This window comes from Labeo rohita, chromosome 12 (assembly GCF_022985175.1).
Source record: "Labeo rohita strain BAU-BD-2019 chromosome 12, IGBB_LRoh.1.0, whole genome shotgun sequence".
NCBI lineage: Eukaryota > Metazoa > Chordata > Actinopteri > Cypriniformes > Cyprinidae > Labeo > Labeo rohita.
Genome location: NC_066880.1, coordinates 14,436,866 through 14,464,160, shown reverse-complemented (window position 1 = coordinate 14,464,160; position 27,295 = coordinate 14,436,866). Strand labels below are relative to the sequence as shown.

The 27,295-nt window shown below is 37.3% G+C and overlaps 1 protein-coding gene across 2 annotated transcripts in view; it reads left to right on the top strand.

Moving 5' to 3' along the window:
• The first annotated feature begins 2,045 nt into the window (after window positions 1–2,045).
• prkcea (protein kinase C, epsilon a) overlaps window positions 2,046–27,295 on the top strand; it is a 72,954-nt gene continuing 47,704 nt past the window's right edge. The window contains exons 1-2 of one of the 2 annotated variants that reach the window (XM_051124368.1): window positions 2,046–3,088; window positions 20,150–20,213. In XM_051124368.1, coding sequence (XP_050980325.1) covers window positions 2,741–3,088; window positions 20,150–20,213 — 412 coding nt within the window. In that variant the 5' untranslated portion in view covers window positions 2,046–2,740. Of the gene's footprint in view, window positions 3,089–19,903; window positions 20,033–20,149; window positions 20,214–27,295 lie in introns of those variants that run through there. The other variant, XM_051124369.1, reaches the window with a different exon arrangement.

Sequence of the window (27,295 nt, the reverse complement as noted above, 5' to 3'; positions counted from 1 at the left end):
CATTGCATTCATGACTAAGTCATGTATTGTCTTATCTCTTTGCTATAACTCAGTATGCACAAGTAAAATTCATTTTAAATCGTTTGGTTTGTTTAGTTTGATACCATCTATCAACCTGAACATCCTGTTATGCTTTCTGTTTGCTTGCATGAATGATTCTTGTAATACTACCTGTGTAGCACCGTTTTCCGCCACTAGAGTTCACTAAATAACATAATTAGAACACTTTCTATTTTCAGCTGCTGTAACTATCTCTAGTAGCCTAAATCAAATACATTGTGGCCACATGATACTGAGTAACTGTGTTGATTTGTGATACAATTCCTAAATATAGGATTGTCATGCGGGATAGATATGCAACCAAAATGTTTAGATTTGGAATAACTCCCAGATGCAGTTATTTATCCTATCAAAGTCAAGAAGCATGTGACATTTTGCAAATGCAGTTGACTTAGAGAGAGAGATAGATCTGTGCACTTGCACTGACTTACATTACATGGTTATTAATCTTCCTATTGTCGTAAGAAATTGCACCCACATGTGATCCTCAGGTCAAATCGAAAACACTTCATTAAAGACTATTAAAAGGTTATTATTATGAAAAAACATGACTCAAAGTTCATTTACGCTTTTTTTTACACAATTGGCAAAAGATTTTTCCCCCTGTAACTCAGCGTCTTTTAGAAATGTGTAATATATCTCATATTTTAAAACAACTCCTGTATTATATACTGGCAGCAAATAAACAATGCCCATGTTGCAGTTAGGCTACCAGTCAAAAGTTTTTGAACAGTAAGATTTTTTAATGTTTTTTTTTTTTTTTAAGAATTCTCTTCTGCTCACCAAGCCTGCATTTATTTGATCCAAAATGCAGCAAAAACAGTAAAATTGTGAAATATTTTTACAATTTAAAATAACTGCTTTCTATTTTAATATATTTTTCAGATGTAATTTATTTCTGTGCGCAAATCTAAATTTTTAGCATTGTTACTCCAGTCTTCAGTGTCAGATGATACTTCAAAAATCATTCTAATATGATGATTTGCTGTTAAAGAAACTATTATTATTATTATTATTATTATTATTATTATTATCAATATTTAAAAGAGTTGAGTACACTTTTTTAGGATTCTTTGATGAACAGAAAGATCCAAAGATCAGCATTTATCTGAAATAAAAAGCTTTTGTAACATTATACACTATATTATTCAAAAGCTTGTCAGTAGGCTATATGACTATAGAAATGAATACTTTTATTTAACAGGGATGCTTTAAATGGATCAAAAGTGATGATAAAAACATTTATGTTACAAAAATTTCTATTTCAGATAAATGCTGCTCTTCTGAACATTCTATTCATCAAATAACCTGAAAAGAAATCTACTCAGCAGTTTCAACATAATAATAATAAAAGCATGTTTATAAATGTTTATTAGAATGATCTCTGAAGGATCTTGTGACTGGAGTAATGATGCTAAAAATTCAGCTTTGAAATCACATGAATAATTTACATTTTACAATATATTCAAATAGAAAACAGTTATTTTAAACAGTAAAAATATTTTCAAATGTTACTGTATTTGCTGTATGTTGGATCAAACAAATGCAGGCTTGGTTAAAAAAACTGTTCAACAACTTTTGACTGGTAGTGTACATTTAACAAATGAACCTCTATTGTGTCAGAAGCAGTCAAAATGGGCCCTTATTTTATTATGCAGTGAGAAAATGACATCCAAGGAAAAAAAAATATAGTAAGATTTTACAGGAGGTTCTTTAAAATAAGTCCAAAATAGTATTAAATTACTCCTATTTACGCTCTACAATTAACCCTTTCTTTTACAGACGCCTTCTAGACATTTTTTGGTCCATTAATGAACCCAACAGACTCTCGTAATCCAGCCCTCGGGTGCCTCCCTCTGTTTCCCCACGCTGCTGCTCCTCTGTCTGTACACACACGCTCCCCCATCCGGTGCAGAGTGGACGCGGCGCGGCTTAAATCATCTGACGTGTTTTGCGCATTTCCTGAACTGGCTCTTGAGCTCGGGGAGGGAGAGAGAGAGTGAGTGAGTGAGTGAGTGAGAGAGAGAGTGAGTGAGAGAGAGAGGGAGGGAGAGAGAGGGCTAACAGGGAGGAAGGCTGCAGCGTAAAGGACTAACATGAGCGTGTAGCTCAAATGCTTTCGCCTTCTCAAATCAACGAAGAAAAGAAGCAGCTGAATATCTAGGCGAGTGGATGGCAATAGTCTCCGCGCGGTTCGTAAGCAGACTGGGAGAAGGAGGAATCCCAAACGCCTCTCCCACTCAACGCCTATTGGAAAGCGAATAGTACAAGACAAGACCCGCTGAAGACCATCACATTTGGGATATTTTGCTCTGTGTTATTGCCGATATTCTGCCTCTCGGACTCGTCCCTGTACTCAGCGCTATTCCAGACGTAGGGAATTCGATTGTTTACGTATGCTTCCCATTACGAGGAAAGACGGACCGTAAACAAAAACAGGAGCCTCTGGTTTTGCATATCGCGTTTTTGCATCCTATTTGATTGTTGCGCTCAAATGAGAGAATCAGGTTGATCCGACTAGCGGTTTGGGGGATTAAATCATCCCAGCATCCATCTATACGTGCATGTATACTGATGACGTGATGACATCTACGGGTATAGCGACCCCCTGAATCAAAACCTGCTTGTGAAACCGTCTGTTCTTGCAAAGAAGCCAGCTGCATCTCACTTGAGCGTCATCATGGTGGTTTTTAACGGAGTGTTGAAGATCAAGGTTTGTGAAGCTCTGGATCTGAAACCTACCCCGTGGTCGCTCCGGCATGCCGTGGGGCCGAAGACCCAGACCTTCCTCCTGGACACGTATATTGCCCTCAACGTGGACGATTCGCGCGTGGGTCAAACTTCTACCAAGCAGAAGACGAACAGTCCAGCTTGGAATGACGAGTTCGTCACAGAGGTTTATGATGGGAAGAAAATCGAACTGTCCGTCTTTCACGACGCGCCGATTGGCTATGATGACTTTGTGGCCAACTGCACTATACAGTTTGAAGACCTGCTGCAGAATGGCAGTAGGCACTTTGAAGATTGGGTATGTTCATTTCGCAATTTATTGGCATAGTGTAATCGCTTCAGTGTGGCCCCTGGAGGCCCCTCAGCGCTGCTCATTTTGGGTGTCTTACTATTCTCTCACACCCGAGGTTATGGAGCGGTTCTACTGAGACAGATCTGGTGTAATCTAGTGCAGTGGTCCTGAAGTAGCCCAGCACTTAGACATTATGGATGCCTATCTATCACACTTGATTTATATAATCAGCTCATAAAGCTGCTCTAAGATCTAAAGTTGGTGTGGAGACATCCAAAATGTAGTCTTGCAAAACTGAAAACCACTGATCTGTTGTCTAGGCCATCATTTTCACGGGGGCTGGTCAGTTTAGGCTTCTCCCCAGCAAAGCCTCTTGTTTCCCAGCCTTCCTCATGGGTTCTCACGCTCTGGGGGTTTTCCCATTTCTCCACAAAACATGTTCTGCTGCTTTTGAATCCAGACCTACATTCACCATTTCCGTCAAGTCAAGCTGTTTTGCAAATTGCCTTCATGAGATGTAGTGCTCCCGTTCCAGAGAAGGAACTGATCGATGCTTAATTATGCAAGCTGTAAAACGAGTTTGACACATAGTTTGCTACATTTTTAAATGATAACATGTAATTTATCTAGCCATCTATATCTATATAGTGTAGGACAGCACAGCCAAATGAAACCGAGTGCTTCACCTTGCCATTCTACTTAATTTGGATTTTGTTCACTCAGTAGAAATAGGCCCTTTTACTGCAAAAAGGACAAGTGATGCTCAATTTACTGGCTTCCATTAGGGTTTTAATAGTGTTTTGTTTTCTTTTGAGAATGTGGCTTATTGTTTCTTTGAAAAGAAAAGAAATGATAGATTGCTAGCAATTGCGTGCTATTGTGTGTTTTTACAAGGTGCATAATGCACATAACAACTTGTGATCAGTTTTACAATAGTCTCAGAATGGAAAGTTTTGATGCTGCTGTGTTATAATGTGTTTCACTGTCATGGAAAAATAGTCAGAGATTCACTTAGCATTCTAATCATGCCTGGAATTATGAGTTGGTCTGTTATATAATCTTCACCCAGCTGAGGGGCTGTAGTTGGGAGTGCTTTGTATATCTGGTCGTTAGACACCCATGGAAAGGTCAGCATATATCGATTATGTCGCTGCATTGGTCAATCTTCCCCTCCTGTCACTGGCAACTCACGCTGTAAATGTGTCAGTAGAGAGAGTGAGAAGGGAATCAATTTAATCTCTGCGTTCCCTCATAACGGCTTTGATGGCCTGCCTAATCATAACACATCCTAAGCCTTCTGTCTCACCGTCAGCTCTTTATTCCACCTGTGTGCTAAAGGGAAACATTTGGCAAGTTAAAAATGGTTGAAACATCCCAGTTGTATGCTAAACGAATTTTACTTCTTTAGCAAATATTGCTAGTTTCCAAATGCTAATTTCATTGTTCAAATCTACAAGTGCTGGTACGGTTCAACAAAAAGGGCAGTTTCTGCCATATGTTCATCTTGGCCAACATATCTGACTTAATTGGAGCTGAACGTTTTGTCAGACTTCATAGCCACAGACACGCTTGATAACAATGTTTCGGACATGGAAGCTCTGGTATGCCTAATTTCCCAGAGAGACACCGATGTGCAATCTACATCTGCCATGTCTCATTTACGCAAATTAATAAAAGCTGATCAGTTGATGACCGTAGACAGAGGGCGAAGGTATCTGGTAATGAGTGTGCAATTCAGAGTTGAATTGTGAATGTTTAAAACTCCAAATCATTTTCTGAATTTTAAGTAATGCAGAAAATACGATACAGAATTTTAATTAAAGTATGAAGTAAAAAATAAGAACTTCACTACCTAATCTCATGATGAAAACGTACCTATGGGAACTTTTACCCCATCAAATGTGGGTTTTTTTAGCGATTGGGCTGGTTTTGAGTAGCAATTGGGTGGATTTTGTTGTTAAAACCTGGCATCCCTGCAGTAAGTACATATCACTGCAGTTTCCAACAGAAATGTCCATTGAGTGGCACTAAAAGATGAATGGAACAGATGAATGTACGTTTTACGTGACATTGGTTTTGTACGTGTCACCACAGTTCTGACTTGAAATATCCGTTGAGTGACGCTATAACTCTATGCTTTGTGACGTTTTCAAATAACGGACCATCTGCACTACACCTAAACCTCCCTGATAGTATGAACAGGGAGGTTCCAGCTCTTTCATCGTGAGTCATGTCTTTCACAGGATTCGTCGGGGTCGATGTTGAGGCTGCATTGTTACCCCTCCGCCAATTCCTCTCCTCAACCCCTAAATAGAATACATACGAGATGGGAATAAAATATATATTTCAGTACTTTTGCAGTTATATCGTTGGGTAAATACACTGTATATAAATTGCGGGCATTAGGGAGCCACTATTTTCTGCTTCTAAGTGCACGTTTGCTTTTTTACTTTCACTTTCGAGATTTGTGATCACACGTGCTCTGTGTTTATTAGAGCAGCAGTTCTCACCACACATTTTACAAGATTAGATGCTTGTCAGTGGTGCTCAGGATCTGCAAATCATTCGCAATCATCCTCTTTATCTCTCTTTACTCTGTTTATGTGGTAAGTGAAATTTAATGTACTGTAATGTAACAAGCAACCATTAGCGGCTAACCATGTCCCTTTAGTAGTTCGCGTTTATTTGTTAGAACACGTTATTTGTTTTCCATGCCTTTCTGAATACAGATTGACACTTCGGGAGAGTAAGGCGGCCCCCTGGTGTTTTGTGGGCCCTATGCAGCTTGCATATTTTGTGTATAGGGAGGATCGGCCCTGCCTCTAGTGTTCAGTTCTGTTGGAAACTGCAGTGATATGTACTTATTGGTACGTATTTCACGTCTTGCGAGGAGTTCCCACAGGTATGTTTTCGTCATTCGATGAAGAAATAAATTAATGTAAGTGTAATTGTTAAATAGATAACTAACTACATAAATGCCAGTTTCTGTCATGAAAATCTAGATGGCGCAGGCTGAAGCTGATACACCGGGCAACTTTTTGAGCAGTGTTACAGATATAAATTTGTTACCCATTCTCAATGAGAAAGTGCCCAAGCAACATTGTTAGAAAAAAGTTGCCTGGCAAAATTGCTCAAAAAGTTGTCCTGTTTATCATCAGCCTGATGGGTCGTTAACGCATACTGATGATATTAACTACTTGGCAAAAGCTGATTGGTTTATCTTGGATCTGTAGCCAATAAGCTTGCTGCTCTACATTTAAATGGTTTGTTAGCATTCACTAGAGCATTTCACAGCGTGCAGAGTTCCTCTGAAAGCTTCCACCTCCCCAGCTCCACCTGTATAGATCTGCTATGGGTTATTATATATGCTATTTGTGCATTAAATGCTCAAAGCAACGTATCGGCGTATGTATTGGCAGTAGAAAGTTCCTGTTCTCGCTTTGCAGCAGGAATAATCTGCAGCAACAGCAATAACCAACAGCAGCATATTGGTTATCTATTGGCAGATCTATTCTGCCAAGACCAAATACATTAACATTGTCATATCCATTACCAAGCAATTTTTTTCTTAAACCAGGTCTTGGTTCGGTAAAGTTTTTGAAATTTAAAAAGCTTTGAAATCCTTGAAATTGTAATGGCTTTTAGGCTTCGCAGACAGAGAGAGTAGCATATTAATAGATATAGCTATTTAGTACTGTGTGCATAATTCATCATACTTAATAAATTAACTTCTGTGGACCAGGGAGTAATAAAACATTTGTTTTAATTTTTAAATTCAGTAAATTCGGACAATTCAGTTCTAATTAACCCATGAATTTAAAGGATATCAATTATTTAATTCTGAATTTTGCACAAACCAGCTCGTAATGAATTGTTATAAAGAATTATTGTCTTTATTAGAATACATAGAGTAATTAGAATAGACAAGCTTGATATGAGTCTTAGGATGTCAAACTTTTAGTAAAAAGTTTTAGTCTCATCTCAAATGACTGCATAGAGGTACACTGTATCCGAGACTGAAAAAGAAACCAAACAAGACTAATTTTGAGGAAGACAGTTGTTTCTTGGCACGTCATTTGAGCAGCAAAAGCCGAGCCAGACGTCTCTCAAGAACCCACACTCTTCACGCAGTGTATACACATCCAATGAGCTTCACCCGTACATTCACTCCCACTGTTACCCACACAGGTGGAGCTTTATTCTGCTTGGAACAAGGAGAGCATGCTTACTAATTTAGATAGCCTCCTCTACTTCAACAAATGCAAACAGAACTGTCGAGAAACAGTAGCAGCAGTGTTACAAAACTGTTTAGTGGAAAAACTAACCAACCAGGATCTCAGACCCTAAATAAGACGCTGTTGTGCCATGTTTGTTGCTTTACCACTTCTCTATTGGGTTTCTGGTCTGTAATCGTTCCTCAACCGCATGTTGTGGTCGCCCGGTACAACGCAACACAGTTTTGAGAAATTGCACCACTTTTGGGCTCACACATCTTCTTACACTAAGCCGATGGTTGGGTTTGAGCGATATGTTAGTGTAGCGTTTAGCGGAAGAGGTAATTGGAGCCTGGTCTTTTGGATGGTTCTCAGACACTACCGACTGAGACACAGCCACCCGTCTTTGTTGTGTGAGGCAGGAACAGACTGAATAATTTACAAGCCTTCCATCAGGCTCTTTATGGAATGTCTGACCCGGCACAGATCATCCACGACACCCTTAGCTCAAGTTAGCAACAATCCCATTATCACCAGCGAAAGTGGTGCTTATCTATAGGGATATCGCTGCCTTCAATTACCAGCCTTTTACCTAGGGGGTCATCTGTAAAGAGTCCTGCTGAAGAACTTCTGCTGATCTTGTAGCCGTTCGATCACTCTTGTCTTTTTCAGGTTCATTCATTCTCCTTCCTCGTATTGTCCTCCTCCCGCTGTTCCTCTGCTTCCTTCACCTTCTCTCCACTGGGTTTCCTTCCCTTCCATTTTGTTGTCCGAACTGTCCTTGTTAAATTCGCAGATATTTATGGTCCTGACATTACATCCAGTCCATTACAAACCAGCTCCAAATGCTTAAAACACATTTCACTAGGAGTGTTGCTTTAGCTGCAGATAATGAGCTTTAAAGGCCTGCAGTTTCCTTAATGTCTTTCCACTGCATTACAGCTTACATTACAGTTATCGATTGCACTCAGTATTTTACAGGTTTATGCCCAGCAGCTCTCTTTTCCATTGTCTCCTCTTAAATGTTGGTGTTAGCTATACGGTACTTCCTGGTTACTGGACATTGACATCATCTGCCCTCACTTCTCCCTGGCCATTTGTGCAAATAGGCCAGGCTGAGGCTGAAACCCCCGCTCCTCCCCCTCTTTGGCATACCGTTGCCACAGGAGCCCATATCGCCCTCTTGCCAATCCAAAGCGCATCAGAGCTGGGTGTTGATTGAGTTCCTTCGCCCATCAGGGATTTCTTAGGAATCCCATATCTGTGCTTCTAGACGGAGGTGGTGACACGTTGACTTGTACAGACAGAATCCTTCTCACATTATTCCTTTGGCCCGGTGTTTGTCGCACATCACTTCACAGTGTTTTTCATCAGTTCTCAAATCTCGGGATTTGAAGGGGAAGGGTGAATTATGGGTAAGCAGGATCAGTTCATCCAGCAGCACTAATTAATTTCATGAAATGACTCGATGAGAGACCGGTGAAATGTTTTTATATGTTTGTTGAGCCTTTCTGTTATTGTATTTAATTGTGTCTGTCCTCATTTGTTCCTCTTGTGTAGTTTGGCTTGTGTGCTTTGCAGATTTGTGTATGTGACCGCCGGTTGTCTGGCTTTCACATGCTGCGTTGAGCTCTCGCCTAGGGCACATTGAGCATGCTTACAGTGAAAGGGAACAATACAGGTGACATATGAGATACTCTGGCAAATATGCCTGATCTGCACCGCTATCTACATGACCCAGTTACTCACACTCACACACACACACACTTGTACTCTCACCCTTACAGCATAATATACCACAAATGTGAATATCTTCTCTTTATAGCTAGTCCTAATGGGTTTTAAACTTCTGACTTGTTGATCTTTGTTGCAGATTCAAGGGAAAGTTCATATCATAGGAAAATATTTGATGGAAAATGTGGTCTGTTTCAGTGTGATTGATTTCATATTATTTGAAAACTTTTTCTTGGTTCCAGTGTTGGAATAGCTTGCGTTTTTGGACATTTTAAGGTCCTTCAATGCCAGTCAAAAGTCAACAGTATTTTTTTTATCTATAATGAATTCTTTTATTCAGAAAGGATGGATTAAACTGACCAAAAGTGACTGTAAATATGTTTAATATTATGTTAGAAGATTCTGTTTCAACTTGTTTTTATTAAAGGGAATTATTAAAGGAATTTAATATATTAAAAATATATTAAAATAGAAAAGTTATTTTATACTGCAACAATATTTGACAATACTGCACTTTTGATCAAATAAATTCATTCTTGGTGAGCATGCGCTCTTCTTTTAAAAACTATATATTTAAAAATCTTACTGACCCCCAAATTCTTATGTACACTAGCAGTCAAAAGTTTTTGAACACTAAGATTTTTTATGTTTTTTGAAGAAGTCTCTTCTGCTCACTAAGCCTGCATTTACAGCAATACAGCAAAACAGTAAAAATTAGAAATAATTTTACTATTTAAAAGAACTGTTCTCTATCTGAATATATTTTAAAATGAAATTTGTTCCTGTGATTTCTAAGCTGATATCATTCTAATATTCTTATTTATTGTTACTATTTTGAATATATATATATATATATATATTGTTAATAAATGTCTTTATCATTACTTCTGATCAATTTAAAGCATCCTTGCTAAATAAAAGCAAAAATAAAATAAAATAAATAAATACCCAACTTTTTAAAAATATTGATGCTAATAACAATAATAATAATAAATGTTTTTTGAACAACAAATCAGCATATTAGAATGAATTCTGAAGGAACTGGACTGGAGTAATGATGCTGAAAATTTAGCTTTGATCACAGGAATAAATTTAATTTAAATATATTCAAACAGAAAACAGTTATTTTAAAAAGTAAAAATATTTCAAAATTGTACTGTTTTTGCTGTACTTTGGATCAAATAAATGCAGGATTGATGAGCAGAAGAGACTTCTTTAAAAACATTAAAAATCTTACTGTTCAAAAACTTTTGACTGGTAGTGTATATATATTTTAAAATGTATTTCCAAGAATTTTTAGACATTATAGTAGTGAATTATGCTTGTTAAAATTACAAACGAAACATGTTATACTTTTTAACTGAAAGAAAATCTTACTTTTTAGTATTCCTAATTTGCTGAGAGTCTGAAAAGGGCATCTCTGAGTGTGTAAAGCTTGATCTAGAGGAGGGTTTGGGGTTTGGGGTTTGGGGTTTGTTTGAATGGACACATTCTTGCCTACTTCTTCTAAAGAAATGCTCGTATGGCACTCTCCCATCATCACCATCATCATATCTGCAGTCATCTTCTCTGCAGGAGCCGGCAACAGACTCGAATCCTCTCAGCACCCTATTCACACTCTGTGTGTTCACACACACACACACCATTGGCGTACGTGTGTGTGCGCTCGTTTTACGGCGAGATTAAATCAAAGTAATTCACACCTCATGATGTTTAAGACACAAAAGGCTTGTAGTCTGTTCCTGTGCCCACAGTTACATGAGCGTTTTATCTCCAGACGGCTGTTTTCGTTTTGTCTGGTCTCTTTTTGCGCTATTTACTAAATTAAAGCCGTGAAGCCCTCTCAGGACCTAGTGTTTATTCAAACTGAATTCCAATCAGACCTTCAAAGGCTCCCATTATTAGTCTGTATCATGAATTATGCACAATTAGCTCCGGTGTGGTGTCTTATTAGTAATTCATGGAGCTCTGAAGGTTTCACTCAGAGCCGGTGCGTTCACAGAGCCGAATGTGCTCGTATGGCCACGTCTGTGTGAGATTTCGAGTGTGAATGGGAGCCGTGCGTGCCGCCCCGCCGCCATGCTGCGGCTCTGCTGTTGACAGATGGACGTAGGAGGACCGTTGCTGAGCTCAAACTGTCTTAGAGAGAGGGTAAGAAATGGATGAGAAGAGTATAAAGGAGAAGAGGGCGAAATTGAGGAGGAGGGAAGAGAAAGTGCTCCTCAATGTTTAATCATAGCTTTAGATTCATTTAGAAATCAGAGGCACATGTGTTTAAAACTTCCCGGACCTACTTTTGATTTCCCAAGTGCACAGACTGTCTTCAGTCGCTGTGTTTCTTTCTCTTCACGCATCCCTACAGAGAAGTCTCAGTTCCCTATCCTCTAGTCAAATCAACAGCTCTAACAGGACTAACGGCTTAATGTATTGAACTACTCAAACACCGCTTCACTCCGTTCATTTTTCATGTTATAGAAGCAGGCCGCTTGCTTTTGGATGGTCTGGGATTGACGCATCACTTTTTATATTTAGTCCTAAGACACGGATCCATAAATCGCAACCACCTCCACGTATAATGTTAGTGCTGAATGTACAAGGTGGAAATGTAGCATGAGCTGTCTTCCCAGCACACCATACGAACAAATTCAAGCTTCATGTTATATTAAAGGGATAGTTTACCAAGAAATGAAAATACTGTCAACATTTACTCACCCTCATGTCATTCCAAATCTGTAAGACTTAGTTTCTTCTGCAAAACACAAAAGAAGATATTTTAAAAAATGCCTTGGCGTTTATTTTCCTGTAAACGGTTACTTACACTGAATGGACAAAACATTTTTTCTTCTGCTGGACAGAGAAAGTAAAACAGTTTTGGAACAACATGAGGATGAGTACATTTGTAAAGGTATAATAACTGTAAAGTTTTAAAGTTATAGTTCACCCAAAAATGAAAAATGCTGTTTCAAACCTGTAAGACCTTCGTTCATCTTTGGAACACAAATTAAGATATTTTTGATGAAATCTGAGAGCTTTCTGACTCTGTATACACAGCAACCTGAACTACCACGTTCAAGGCCCAGAAAGGTAGTAAGTACATTGTTAAAATAGTCAGTGTGACATTAGTGGTTCAACTGTAATTTCATGAAGCTACAAGAATACTTTTTGTGTGCAAAAAAACAAAAATAACTGCCTTTATTCAACAGTTTCTTCCCTTTCATTTCAGTCTGCACACAAAAAGTATGTCCTTACTACCTTTCTGGGCCTTGAACATGGTAGTTGCATTGTTGTCTATGCAAGGTCAGAAAGCTATCTGATTTCATCAGAAATATCTTTTTGTTCCGAAGACGAACGAAGGTCTCTGTCAGCATGTGCTTTTAATAAACAGAATGTTATTGTGCATCGGTGTGGATGCTAATATAGTTATCATTACTGTTATCTTTATAGTTGTTGTTCTTGGCGTGAATGGGTCCTAAATGTTGACTGAATTTCAACGTTTTTGTTTCTCAAACCTGCCGTTTCAAAAAACTCAGCTTGTTTGTAGACTGTCGAGCAGCACTAAGGATTTTTTCCATGGAGACGCGTGTTCGGGAGAGCGTGAGCGGCATGTGTTTTCTGTGGCTTGTGGGTATCTGTTTGCACAGCGGTGATTAGAACAGAGAGAGGGCGAGCAGGAGACTTAGGGCCAATAAGGGGTGCACGTTCAGGCGCTGGAGGACAGTAACCAGAGCAAGAGTTTGTTTTCCTCATGCTGTACTTGATAGCCTTACCGCAAACGCACCACAATAGCACATGCGCATGCGTGAAACAACTGGCCCTGAGGTGATTTTTAGTGGATGTGTGAAGTCAGTTTCTCCTTAGGTTCTCATAAGTGTCCTTGCAGAGTAACCACAGGTGTAGTTCACCACATTAACTATTCAGCATGTTCCACTAACGTCCCAGATAAGTTCTAGAAACGGCTTTGTTGTAACTTTGAACAGTAGAATTGTTAGTAATTTCCAACTTTCAGGGTTCACCCAAAAATGAAAATTCTGTCATTAATTGCTCATCCTCGTTGTAGTTTCAAACGTGTAAGACATTTGTTCATATTCAGAACACAAATTAAAATGTTTTTTGATTAAATCCAAGAGCTTTCTGACCCTGCATAGACAGCAATTCAACTGACACATTTAATGCCCAAAAAGGCAGTAAGGACATTGTTAAAAAAGTGCATTTGACATCAGTGGTTCAACCAGGGTTTGAAATTAACCTTTTCACTCACCAGCCAAGTTGGCTACTAAATTGTTGAGCTACCTGCCATTCATAACTTCTACTAGACAAAACAGATAATAATAAATAATGTTATGATTAATGTTTTAAATTTAAAAACTGAAATATAGAAATATGAGACAAAAGAAATAAACAGAGTGATGCTTTTAAATTTGAAACTAAAATTAGGCCTAACAGTAGGTAGCAGCAAGCCACTTCTTAATAAGCGAGTTGGCGAGTCATTTATTCAATCGATTCTTTCAAAATGAATGATTTGTTCAGGAACAAAATTGTTTTATGAATGGATCAGGGAATCATTGACTCACTGGATTTGTTCAAAACGCAAATTAATTTGGTAAGGAAACACCACTGTGTGTTGGTGCCAAGATGTACAACATGGCTTTGTTTGGAACTGTTTTCTTTAGTGAATTAGAGCAAAAAAGACAATATTGTCTCTACATTTACATCACTTAAAGGAGAAGTCCACTTTCAGAACAAAAATTTGCAGATAATATGCTCACCCCCTTGTCATCCAAGATGTTCATGTCTTTCTGTCTTCAGTCATAAAGAAATTATGTTTTTTGAGGAAAACATTTCAGGATTTTTCTCCATATAATGGACTTCTATGGTGCCCCGAGTTTGAACTTCCAAAATGCAGTTTAAATGTGACTTCAAACTGTCCCAAAAGCAGTTGTAAATGATCCCAGCCGAGGAAAATGGGTCTTATCTAGTGAAACGATTGGTTATTTTCATTAAAAAAAATACAATTTAAATACTTTTTAATATCAAACATCTTGCTCTGCCTGAACTCTGTGTATTCTGGCTCAAGACAGTTAGGGTATGTCAAAAAACCCTCATCTTCAAAAATCATTTCAATTCATTCATTCATTTCATCCTACATCGCTTTAGAAGTACCCACCCAGTCTTTGCAAAGTGAACATGCAAAGATGATCAAACACCCTTACCAAAACAGGTAAAACAGCGATATAGGACAATTTTGAAGTCCATGCAGAGCTAGACAAGACAAGCGTTTGACATTAAAAAGTATATAAATTGTATTATTTTTATGAAAATAACCAATTGTTTCGCTAGATAAGACCCTTCTTCTTTGGCTGGGATCGTTTTGGGATTGTTTGAAGCCGCATTTAAACTGCATTTTGGAAGATCAAACTCAGGGCACCATAGAAGTTCATTATATGGAGAAAAAATGCTGAAATGTTTTCCTCAAAAAACATAATTTCTTTACGAACTGAAGAAAGAAAGATATGAACATCTTGGATGACAGAGGGTCATCTTTGTTCTGGAAGTGGACTTCTCCTTTAATATTTATTTCTTATTCATTGAACTGTTGCCCTGACACGAAGAAAAGTCTGCTACAGACAGACCATGCTAACCAAACCGTTCATATACTCCCTCTAAATGCGTGTGTGTCCTAGGAAGACTGCATATAATTCTATGATTAAATATATTTGTTGCTTCACAGTCACAGGGCTCAGTAAAAAAAAACAACCTAATTTCACAAATAACAAGATTGGTGTTATTTGTATGCAAAAAAAAACAAAAATAACAACTTTATCCTACAATTTCCCTGTCAGTCTTTGGCACACATTCACGACAGTACCACGATGCTATTTTATCGATGTCCTTACTGTCTCTTTGCACCTTGAACGTGTCAGTTGCATTGCTGTCTATGCAGGGTCAGAAAGCTCTCGAATTTCATCAAAAATATCCTAATTTGTGTTCCGAAGATGAACGAAGGTCTTACGGGTTTGGAATGACATAAGGGAGAGCAATTTACAGAATTTTCGTTTTTTGGGTATTCTTTAAATAGGACAAATAAAACTAGAAACAAATGAGACATCCTAATTTCATCATATACTCAGCATATTTTGAGACATAGTTGGGATCTGAAACTCTAGAGGTGATACATGTGGGATGATGTGGGATGAGGCTGGAGATTCTCTATTTGTTCTCCATGTCATGTAATTTCTCTCTTGGAGAAACAGATGAGATATTAAAGAGATCTCATATGTGATATTTCTTTTCTAAGGGGAGGGACAGTGAGGCAGTGAGCCTCTTAGGCTGTGGGTGTGGACTAGGTTGAGCTGCAGGGTGTTGCATAAGAGGAGCTGATTATGTCCCACGGCTTATCTCTGGGTTTTATCCTCCCTTACTCTCTCTGTTTTTCTCTTTTATTCTCCTGTTACGTCCTCATGATATCCGTATGATGCCTTTAGTTTGACCCCAGTAGCATCTACTGTTATAATTGATTTTGTGCATGAAATGCTACAGTGACTGTCCAGGATTTCCAGGAGCTTAGTATTTTCCTATTTAGTTCTTTAAAAGTGTTCAATAAATAATTTCAGGCCATCAACCAAACCAAGCAGCTCTGACAGGGATCACATCATCACAACTTTGACTTGAGAAAAAGTTAGAGACTGTTTAATTATGAGGCAACGAATTAAGTATGTTTACAATGAAGTAACTATACAAAAATAAGTATTCATGTACATATTGCATTATTAAGAATATATGATATATATTACAATGCATATATCATATATATATTTATTTAGTAATATAGTACTAATTTATTACATTTATATTATATTTTTAGTTAATATATTATTATTTTTACAATTAGTAAATTAATCTAAGCAAATTTGTGTCTGTTTTCATCCTGTGCAGGTGTGAACAGTCAGTTACAGTGGTATGTATGATATCTGTATGAAAAAGGGGGAGCAAAAAGAACAAAGAGATCAAGCCTCAGATGTGCCTCAAAAGAGGAAGAGAGAAACAGCACAGAAAAAGTTAAATGCAGGAAGAAACTTCTCTTTGCAAGTAATGTGATCTAACCCTCTGCAGCAGTGCTGCTGTACGTTATTTAAAAGGGACAAATCAGCATTGATTGACAGGCTGCTGTACATCTGCTTGCAGTCTATATATGCTTATGATCCTGTCTGGTCTTGCTCATCACATGCAATAGACAGATTAACTACATCAGTTTATCCACTGTCAGTTAGCAAAAGGTTTTAGAGTAATGTGCAGTGGGGTGCTAAACTGGGATTTATCTCATTTATATGTAAAAATAAACATTTTAAAAATGTCAGATGTAAAATAAAGAAGTGCTATGACTTACAAAAAAAAGATTCTGTTCTATTTCAGGGTCAAGTATTAAAGTAATTGCACTTTTATTTGTTGTGATGCTGATCATTTTTAATGATAAAAGTGGCGTGCGAACGTTTGGGAACCCTTTGCAGAATCTGTGAAAATGTGAACAATTTTAACAAAATAAGTGAGATCATACAAAATGCATGTCATTTTTTATTTAGTACTGTCCTTGGTAAGATATTTTACATAAAAGATGTTTACATATAGTCCACAAGACAAAAAAGTAAACCCTAAAATTATTAAAATAACCCCCTTCAAAAGTTAGGGAAGCCTTGGTTCTTAATACTGTGTGTGGTTACCTGGATGATCTATGACTGGTTTTTGTTTTGTGAGTCCCTTGTTTGTTCTGGACAGTTGAACTGAGCATTGTTCTTCAGAAGAATCCTCCAGATCCTGCAGATTCTTCAGTTTTCCAGCATCTTTTGCATATTCGAACCCTTTCCAGCAGTGACTGTATGATTTTGAGATCCATCTTTTTACACTGAGGGCAATTGAGGGACTCAAACACAATGGTTCAAACATTCACTGATGAAAACTTTTTGCATTTTTTAAAGAAAAGGTAAATTGTACTTAATTTGTCTTCTGGGAAACATGCATCTTCTATAAAAAATATATATTTCAACAAAATAAGAAAAATTTTGACCCCCCGGCTCTTAATGCATTGTTTTTCCTTCTGGAGCATCAGTGAATGTTTGAACCTTTTTAGTAGTTGTTTGGGTGTGCTTCAGTGTGAAAAGATGGATCTCAAAATCATACAGTCACTGCTGGAAAGGGTTCAAATATGATTTTGGAAAACTGAAGAATCTGCAGGACCTGGAGGATTGTTCTAAAGAACAATGCTCAGTTTAACTGTTCAGAACAAACAAGGGACTCATGAACAACTATCACAAAACAAAAACCAGTCATAGATCATCCAGGTAACCACACACAATATTAGGAACCAAGCGTTCCCAAACTTTTGAAGGGGGTTATTTAAAAAATGTTTGTCTGGTGGACTGTATGTAAATGTTTTTTATGTAAAATATCTTACTCAGTACAGTACTAAATAAAAAATAACATGCATTTTATTTAATTATTCACATTTTCACAGATTCTGCAAGGGATTCCCAAACTTTTGCATGCCACTGTATGTTCTTACTGCATTTTTACAGTTCAGTCTGCATTAAAATTGCATTTCCAGACTTAATTTCCCCTAGTTTTACTCAGATACTTAATAGCACCATTATTTGAGCCATACATGATGGCTCAATATAAATAGAATAAATCAAGACTAGTATCATGCCACAGGCCCCTTTTTCTTGTAGTAATGGAGGGCCAAAATTTGTTTGAGCATGTGAATAAAGACAAAAAAATCAAAAGCATTATTGTCATTTTAGGATTCATCTGATTTGCAAGAAGTTTATATAAGGATACATACTTAAGTTTTAAGATAATAATCACACATTCTGATTCCTTTTTATTTTTTTTTAGCTTTTGTCTCTTATCACATTGGTGAATAGTTTTATCTGTAAAACTCAATAGATTTTATTATCCTCATCTTACACAAGTTTGCATGAAGTAAATCTTTTTGTTGTTGTTTTGTTTAGTTTTTTATACTGGAAAAAGGACAAAAATGTTGATATAAATTAATGTTTTAAAGGGGTATTTCACCCAAAAATAAAAATTCTGTCATTAATTACTCACCCTCATGTCGTTCGAAACCAGTAAGACCTTCGTTCATCTTCAAAACACAAATTAAGATATTTTTGATGAAATCCAAAAGCTTTCTGACCCTGCTTAGACAGCAACGCAACTAAAACGTTCAAGGTCCAGAAAGGTAGTTACAGACATCGTTAAAATACATGTGACATCAGTGGTTCAACCGCAGTGTTATGAAGCTACAAGAATACTTTTTGTGCACAAAAAAAAAAAAATAACTTTGTTCAACAAGTTTTTCTCTTTCATGTCAGTCTTCGACATGTGTTAACACATTGCTGTCAATGCAGGCTCAGAAAGCTCTCAGATTTGATCAGAAATATCTTAATTTGTGTTTTGAAGATCTTACAGGTTTGGAACGACATGAGGTAGAGTAATTAATGACAGATTTTCATTTTTGAGTAAACTATCCTTTTAAGCATAAAATTTGTGAAGTTTATTCTTAAAACAAGTAAGAAATGTAGAAAATTCTCTGAAAATTCTCTGAAACAAGTCTTATTTTACATAAGACATACATTTGTTTTATTTAAAGGATGTTTAGACGTTTTTGCCAAACTAGCCAAAAGAAAATGTTTTTTACATATAAGAGTGTGTGTGTGCGTGCTAACGACTACAACTAGACTGCCGTCTGCAGGCTGTCCTTGAGCCCGTATGATGACAGCAGCTTTGGACAGAGCTTTCAAGTCGGCGACGACTGGACAGGCTCACGAACTCACATGCACGGCCAGCAGAGCAGTCTTGCCAACATTGTTTAGCAAAGCATGATACTGGTTTCCTGGAGAGTGTCATCAGGGAGACTAGAGCACACCGCTTCATCCTTGCACGTTCACACACACACGCAGCGGCCTTCCTTCCTCTGCTAAATTTAGTGGCCGTTGCACCTCTGAGACAAACACACTCAAGGAGGCTGCTGTTGAATGGAATCTCATGACATCACAGGAAGAGAGGGGGGTTGGGGGAGGGGCCACGTGGCCGAGTAACAGACATGTCATCACCCTGTTAGCATTTCGGATGACATCATCAGCCACTCCGCAGTCGTAACTTTCATCTCAAAGCGACTTTTGGTTCGAATTTCATCAGATGACCGCAGGTCTGATATGTGCGAGCGGCTCGATTTACAGCAAAACTTGATGATTTCATCAGGAGTGGAAGGAGTAAATCTGTTTTTTTCCCCTTCCAGCTGAGAGAGCAGGTTAAACTCGGGGCAAAGCGACAGAAACACAACTCCCACGGCACAAACTGCGACTAAAATCTGGGCAAACGAAGTGGTTTCTGCTGCAGAGCGCATCAGATGAGCTTGTGCCGTTCTTCGTGTCCTAATTCCTGTATTCAGGAAGAGGCTAAGACCGGGAGTGCTGATCTGGCAGCGGGTCCGCCGTGTCCCTGATGATCTAGATCGCTGTGAAGAGAAAAATAAAACAGGCCTCCTATTTTGAGATGCTCTATGAATGCAGCTCGATATCTCTCTCTTCGACACCTCCATCCACCTCCACATATGCACCGCGGGGCCTGTGTTCTCGCTCTCTCTCTGCATAATAAGATTAAGCAGTGGTTTCCTGACATTGTGGATCTGGTGCCTCTCCCAGCTCCTCTCCCCCCACGCCGAGCTGATGGCGAGTGGGCGTCGAATCTCGGCTAGGCGTCGGGCCCGCGTGGGGTCTGCGTGGGGATGTGCTGCACTGGCAGGAAATTGTTTAAAAAGGAATTATAAAACCCAAGCAGTTTCCCTGCCAACTCTCTGCCACCCTCCATCCTTAGAGACAACAAAAAGAGACAGAGAGCAGGAAGTTAGCGAGCGCGTGTGTGAGGGGCCCATCCCTGTAGAGGGAGATTCACAGAGGGAATCTATTACTGGGATCGTGAACTTTGACATCAGCTGATAAAAGTGATGGTGATGTTGAATGAGATGTTTACCGAGCGCCCAAGTGAATATTGTGCTTCTGTCTCCCTTTTGTGCTGAGATGCTGTCCTCTGATTGGTTTCTTTTCTTTGTTTCTTCTCTCTACAGATCGACTTGGAGCCCGAGGGCAAAGTGTACGTCATCATCGATCTGTCGGGATCCTCCAGTGAAGGTGAGACTCTTGAGTCCACAGCAGATTAACACAAGAAACAAACTGTTAGAAAGACAGCAAAAACAGATATAGTAGGTATGAGGTCAGCCGTTATAAATTTTACACATTCAAAAGTTTAGGATTATTTTAAGTGATATAATGTTTTTATTTCAGCAAGGATCAGTTGAATTGACCCAAAGTGACAGTAAAGACAATTATAAAGTTGTAAAATAATTATATTTCAAATAAATGCAGTTTTTTAACTTTTTATTCATCAGAAAATCTTACAGAAATATATATTGCATTTTACACAGAAATGGAATCATGGCTGCTAAAAATTAGGCTTTGCTATCACTGGAATAAATTAAGTTTTAAAATGTATTAAAATAGAAAATAGCTATGTTAAATTGCATTATTCTTTCATAATTTCACTGTGTCTAATAAATGCAGCCTTATGAGCGAGAGACAACATTAAAAACAAAAAAAATCTCACCAATTCTTATGTAAGCCCATTTCCGCCACTGAATAAAAAAATAAAAATAAAACAAGGTAATTGTGACTCGCAGTTCTGAGAAATGCAGTCAGAATTGTGTGATATAAACTCACAATTGCAATTAATGTCAGAACTGCGAGACTTAAATTCTCAATTCTGAGAAATTAAGAGAATTGCGACATAAACTCAATATTTGGACTCTTTTTTTTTTCAGAATTGCAAGTTCTCGCAATTCTGACTTTATAACACGCAATTGCAAGTATATATCACGCAATTTTGCAAAAAAAAGTCAGAATTGAGTTTATATCATGCAATTTTGACTTTATAACACACAATTGCGAGTTATTAAGTCAGAATTGTGAGATAAACTTGCAATTTTGAGATAACATTAGTATTTTTCCCCTCAAATTTTGACTTAACTCGCAAGATCGAGTTTATATCATGCTATTCTGACTTTATAACTCGCGATTGCGAGTTTATATCAGATAATTCTGAGAAAAAGTCAGAATTGAGTTTATATCACGCAATTCTGACTTTACAACTCATAATTGCAAGTTTACATCACACAATTCTGAGAAAAAAGTCAGAAAGCCATTTGCGAGAAAAAGTCAGAATTGCGAGTTTTTATCTTGCAATTCTGACTTTATAACTTGCAATTGCGAGTTTACATCATGCAATTCTGAGGAAAAAAAAGCCAGAAATAAGTCTATATCACGCAATTCTGACTTTGTAACTCATATTTGTGAGTTTATATCAGGCAATTCTGAGAAAAAAAGTCAAAATTGAGTTTATATCAGGCAATTCTGACTTTATAACACACACTTAATAATAAAATTGAGTAATTAAATTGTGACATGTAAACTCGCAATTTTGAGATAATGTCAGTATTTTTCCCACTTCGAGAAAAAAGTCAGAAAGCCATTTGCAAGAAAAAGTCAGAATTACGAGTTTATATCATGCTATTCTGACTTTATAACTCACAATTGCAAGTTTATATCAGATAATTCTGAGAAAAAGTCAGAATTGAGTTTATATCACGCACTTCTGACTTTATAACTCATAATTGCGACTTTATATCATGCAATTCTGAGAAAAAGTCAAAATATAATGCAATTCTGACTTCATAACACACAATGGTGAGTTATTGAATAAAAATTGTAAAATAGTATTTTTTCCCCTCAAAATTTTACTTAATAACTCGCAAGATTGAGTTTATATCACGCTATTCTGACTTTATAACTCGCAATTGCGAGTCTATGTCACGCAATTCTGAGAGAAAAAGTCAGAATTGAGTTTATATCATGCAATTCTGACTTTATAACTCAAAATGGCCATCTTATATGACGCAATTCTGAGAAAAAAGGTCAGATTTGTGAGATAAAAAGTCACAATAACCTTTTTTTATTTTTTATTCATTGGCGGAATCGGGCTTCCATAGATTGTTGGTAGTGCACATGTTTAGGCAGAACAAGTATTCAAACATTTTATTTATATTAAACCATTGTCATTTTAATCTGAGTAAAACTCAGAAAAAATGACTAATGTAATATGAATATTATACATTAATATAAAATGAATAAATATTTACTAACAATTTTGCATCTATAAAGAAATGTCACTAAAACATGGAAAAATTGAACACTGTTTTGTGCAATCACTAACAACTGAATAGTAATGATCAGAGGATGGTTTGTCTGTCCTGATGGTGGGCGTTTGATAGATTCATGAAATCCTCTTGGTTTTGTGATGCATCATTAGTGCATTAGAAAGCCCTGCGCCAAGCTACTTGTGAGTGAGAGGAAGTGTGTGTGTGGAAAGCAGCAGTGTCCATTAGGGAAATCCCACACTTTAACGCTTGTGTGTGCGTGTACGGGGGCTGAAGCTGTTCTTTCCTGGGTGTGTGACGAGCATATGTTCTGAGAGCCCACTCACAGACCTGAGTTTGGTGCTGGGAGATACCTTTCTTCAGCTGAGGTAAACTAATGATGCAGAATCAAAGCAGCAATGCTGGACTTTGTATAATTTCCCACTCAGGTTATAACCGACTGAATGCATTAACGGAGATGATCATGACAGATAATCTTCATTGAATAACAATTCAATCAACATTCAGACAATGGACTGACCGCCTCTTTGTTTTAAAGTGACAGTTCTTCCAAAAACGATAATTCTGTCATCATTTACTCAGGCCGCTCCAAAACCATATGACGTCTGTTGAGCAACTGCAGTTATCAGCTTTCATTCTCACACATGCATATTCCAACTTGGCACATCAGTGCATGTTGCACAAGGTTTGACGTCAATGACATCAAAAGCAAATGAGATGCTTACCTTTTAGTTGGGATTTTGTCCTTTTCATAGTCATATTTGTAATGCTTCTAAACTTCTATTTCTAGTCAGAAATAAAATATGACTATAATGATTTCACAAACTGTGCTGCTTTAGCTCAAATAATAAAAAAAAAAAAAAAAATATATATATATATATATATATATATATATATATATATATATTTTTTTTTTTTTCTACCTCTTATATCTGTTCAAATTCTATTAAATTTTTTTTCCAAATTTCTTTCTTTCTTTTTTCTTTTTTTTGTTTTGTTTGTTTTAATTGATCTGGATTCCATTTTTTTCTAGATTCTGTTTTAATGGCTAAATTTAAAAATATTTATCAAAAACATGTCTAACTAATTGAAATCATGAAACTTCGGCAATTTAACACCAATTTAAATTTTTTTCTCAAATTCAGGTTTTTTTAAATTTTTTTTTTACTAAATTCGGATTTCCATTAATTTTCTGTGTTCCACTTTAATTGTTTCATTACATGTTAATACATGTTAATAATCAAAAGCATCTCTAATAAATTGATTTCATAAAAACAATTGAATAACCTGCAATTTTAACAATTTAATTGTAAATAATTTCTGGTAAATATTCCCTAAAAATAATGTTTTAATAATAATTGTATTGGTAATACATCATTTTCATCAAGTAATGTATTTCTGTAACAGTTTCTTCAAGTTAAACCAAACTTTTATTTTGACAGCTTGCTGTGAAGACCCTTACATTTCTGTTTATGATATGACAATAGTTTTTTCTCAAAAGAAACGGTAAAATGCTCGTCTACTTATATATTGAGGTGACCAAGACTGACAACTGTGCATCTGTGCCATTCATTCACACAGAGACATGCAGAACATGCTAAATTCATATTTAAATAGTATTTTTGCGACTTAATTGCACAGAAATTGTAGGGTCCTACTTCCATTTCTACAGCTACCATATTAAACTCTGCAATGTCTATGTCAGAAACTTAGAGCTTTAAAAGTCAGGCCTACAGCTTACATATATATTTTTTCCCCCATTCATACACTCTTAAAAACAAAATTCTTTATACCTATAGTTCCATGAAGAACCTATTACATGACAAAGTACAATAGTCTGCAAAATTTCTCCATAAAAATATGAAAGTCCTACCAATGTGAAATGACACCAAGGTGAGTAAATAATGACCCAATGTTAATTTTAGGTTTAACCTCCCTATTAAAGCATGACTCCTTCTTTTAATTTCACAGATTATTGGTGATTTAACACACTAGGCTAATTTGTCAATGAGCTGTGATAATAGGTCTGTAAATGTGTACGTTTACATACAAATGTAAGGGGCAACAAACAACTACACAGCGCCCACACAAGACACATCCACATACAGTCTCAACAGACAATAAAACACACACATACAAGCTCTGTGTCTAAATAATAGTTGTGTTGTCTGGATGTTGTGTTAATCACAGGCCTCTTTTCAGAGGTGTCAGTAAACTGAGGATGAGCTTGGCTGGAGATCACTTAATTCTAGCGTCTCCGTGCAAACAGTCAGTTAGTGCTAATGTGCGACTTTGCTCTGGGCATAAATGAGAGCTCAGCATCCCGCCAGTTTATATCCAGTGGCCTAAGCGAAGCCTTGTTTTGTATGATTGTATGTACACACGTCTATTGATCTCTGGTTGATCTGTCATATTGATCCAAAGCACTCTGCTTGTTCTGACCTACCTGGGTGGGGTGATTTGACACGGCCATGAGAATCCCAACAACAAAAAACAGATCACGTCAGACTGACAGACTGATAAAGTATCAATAGAAGTGCACATTCCCAAGAACTCCCAGCATGCATCAGCAAGCACACTTGGGTCATAACTAAGGTTGGGAACTGAGAACCGGTTCTATTTTAAAATAGTTCTTGCACTGCATATTAAAATACTGTGCCACTATTCAGCATTAAACATGCAGCTTGACCAATTAAGCTGAATTCTCTGACCGAATGACTCTTGGACAGCATGACCAGTGAAATCCGATCACCAAGCTAATGACTCTTACGAGCCAATTTTTAGTAAGTTATAAATAAACAGTTTGACCAGTGGAGTTATACTCTCCAGCAAATGACTCTTGTGAACTGATACGTTTAGTGAATCAAAAACAAACGACCAGTGAAATCTGATCATCAAGATAATGACTCTTATAAGTTGATTCTTTTAGTGTATCAAAAACAAACAGCCTGACCAGTGAAGTTCGCTTCTCAAGCGTATTTTTGATTCTTTTTAGTGAATCGCAAATACTTATGAATCAGTTGGCTTCTCAACCACCTTTAGACGTAAATCAGTGTATTTTGATGTGTAGTTAAAGGGATAGTTCACCCAAAAATTAAAAATTCTCTTATTAATTATTCACCTTCATGTCGATCCAAACCCGTAAAACCTTCATTTATCTTTAGAATACAAATTAAGATATGTGTGATGAAATCCGAGAGCTTTCTGACCCTGCGTAAACAGAAATGCAACTACCACGTTCAAGGCCCAGAAACGTAGTGAGGACATTGTTAAAATAGTCCATGTGACATCAGTGGTTCAAACGTAAGGTTATGAAGCTACGAGAATACTTTTTGTGTCAACCTAATCTCATGACGAAAATATACCTGTGGGAGACGCAAAATACGTACAATAAGCTCACTGCAGTTTCCAATAGAAATGAACACTAGAGGCGGTAAAACAGCAAGCGCTTGTAATCGTTTTCATACACCGGTACACGGAATTGGACTTAGGATGCGGAATCTTTGGGTTTGAATCCTGTGAAAAACATGACCCATGATGAAAGAGACATTGTAACATCGGAAAACAAGCTAAAACGGCATACTTGCGATTGCGTTTTTACATCACATTCGTTTTTGTTCATACGATCAGGTAGGTTTAGGTGAAGTGCAGATGGTACGTTATTTTAAAACGTCACAGAGCATATAGTACCACTCAAGTCAGGACTGTGGTGACACGTACAAAACCGACGTCACATAACCGCCCCTAATGGTCGACTAACTATTAGTTGACGAGAAGAGGTTTGGTTGACCGAAATTTTATTAGTCGCAGCAAAAAATAAAATAAATTAAATTCCACAGGAAGTGGTGAAGACACGCAGTCCGTGATGGACAGATCATTAACAGCTGGTTTATATGGAAATATAGTACATCGGGCAGGACCAATCATTCATTGACCTCAAATATGGCTTTTTATCTGTAAGATATAGGTAGCAACTTTAAATGGCAGCTCAATCTAATGTTAACCTAGAAAAATGTGTGTTATTGAAGTGTCTGTGTGGAAGCTGAACAGTAGCGCACTTGCTGCATGACAGATGGAGGCACTGATGCGGTCACTTGGTCTTAAAATACTCCGTCATTTTTGGTCATACAGTTAAAAGTAATACCTCTTTTGAATCTGTAAAGTCTCTATGCTTATTTGTGTGCACTCAGAATAACAACAAAATGTTGCGCTTTTGTAAAATAATTAAAGCACAGAGGATGCGCTTTCTGCCATCTTGTCTCTGAGAACTTGAGCGCGAAACTTTGAAACTCCGAAACTCCATGTATACTTGCTTTACAGACATGATATAAAATCTATAATTATATAATCTGTATGAAACATGCATACAGGTGCATCACTACTGTGGAGATGACCAGTCGTCATCTCTTAAGCCGAAAACAAAGTAAGTACTACTTTATCAATAAATTATTAAAATGTTAATGCAGTCTCCTTGTTGTTTTTCCCTGACACATTCATAATTATATCTGCCGGTGTGCTGTGGCAAGCTTTATGGGTGAGCTTGAGTGCTTATTGAGCTATATAGGCAAATAAAGGCTCATTATTATGATTTATATGGTGTATTAATAAATGGTCGACTAATAGCCGACTAATGCTTAAAATAAATGACCAAAAAAATCGTAGGGCAGCCCTATAAAAAAAACAAACATTTCTTTAGCGCCACTCAGTGAACATTTCTGTTGGAAACTGCAGTGATATGTACTTATCGATACGTATTTCGCGTCTCGCAAAAACGTTCCCATGGGTAAGTTCTCGTCATGAGACCAGTTGTTTTGTGTGCATAGAAAACAAAACTAATTACTTTATTTGAAAATTTCTACTCTGCCATGTCAATTTTCGACACGCGTTCACGAGTACCACAACACATGCGTGTGGTGCTGCTGACGCAGGAGCCGGCATTCTCACGTAGAACATCCTTCTCACTTAGTTTACCGTCAAATATGTAAGGTTAGGCAAAAAACTGCA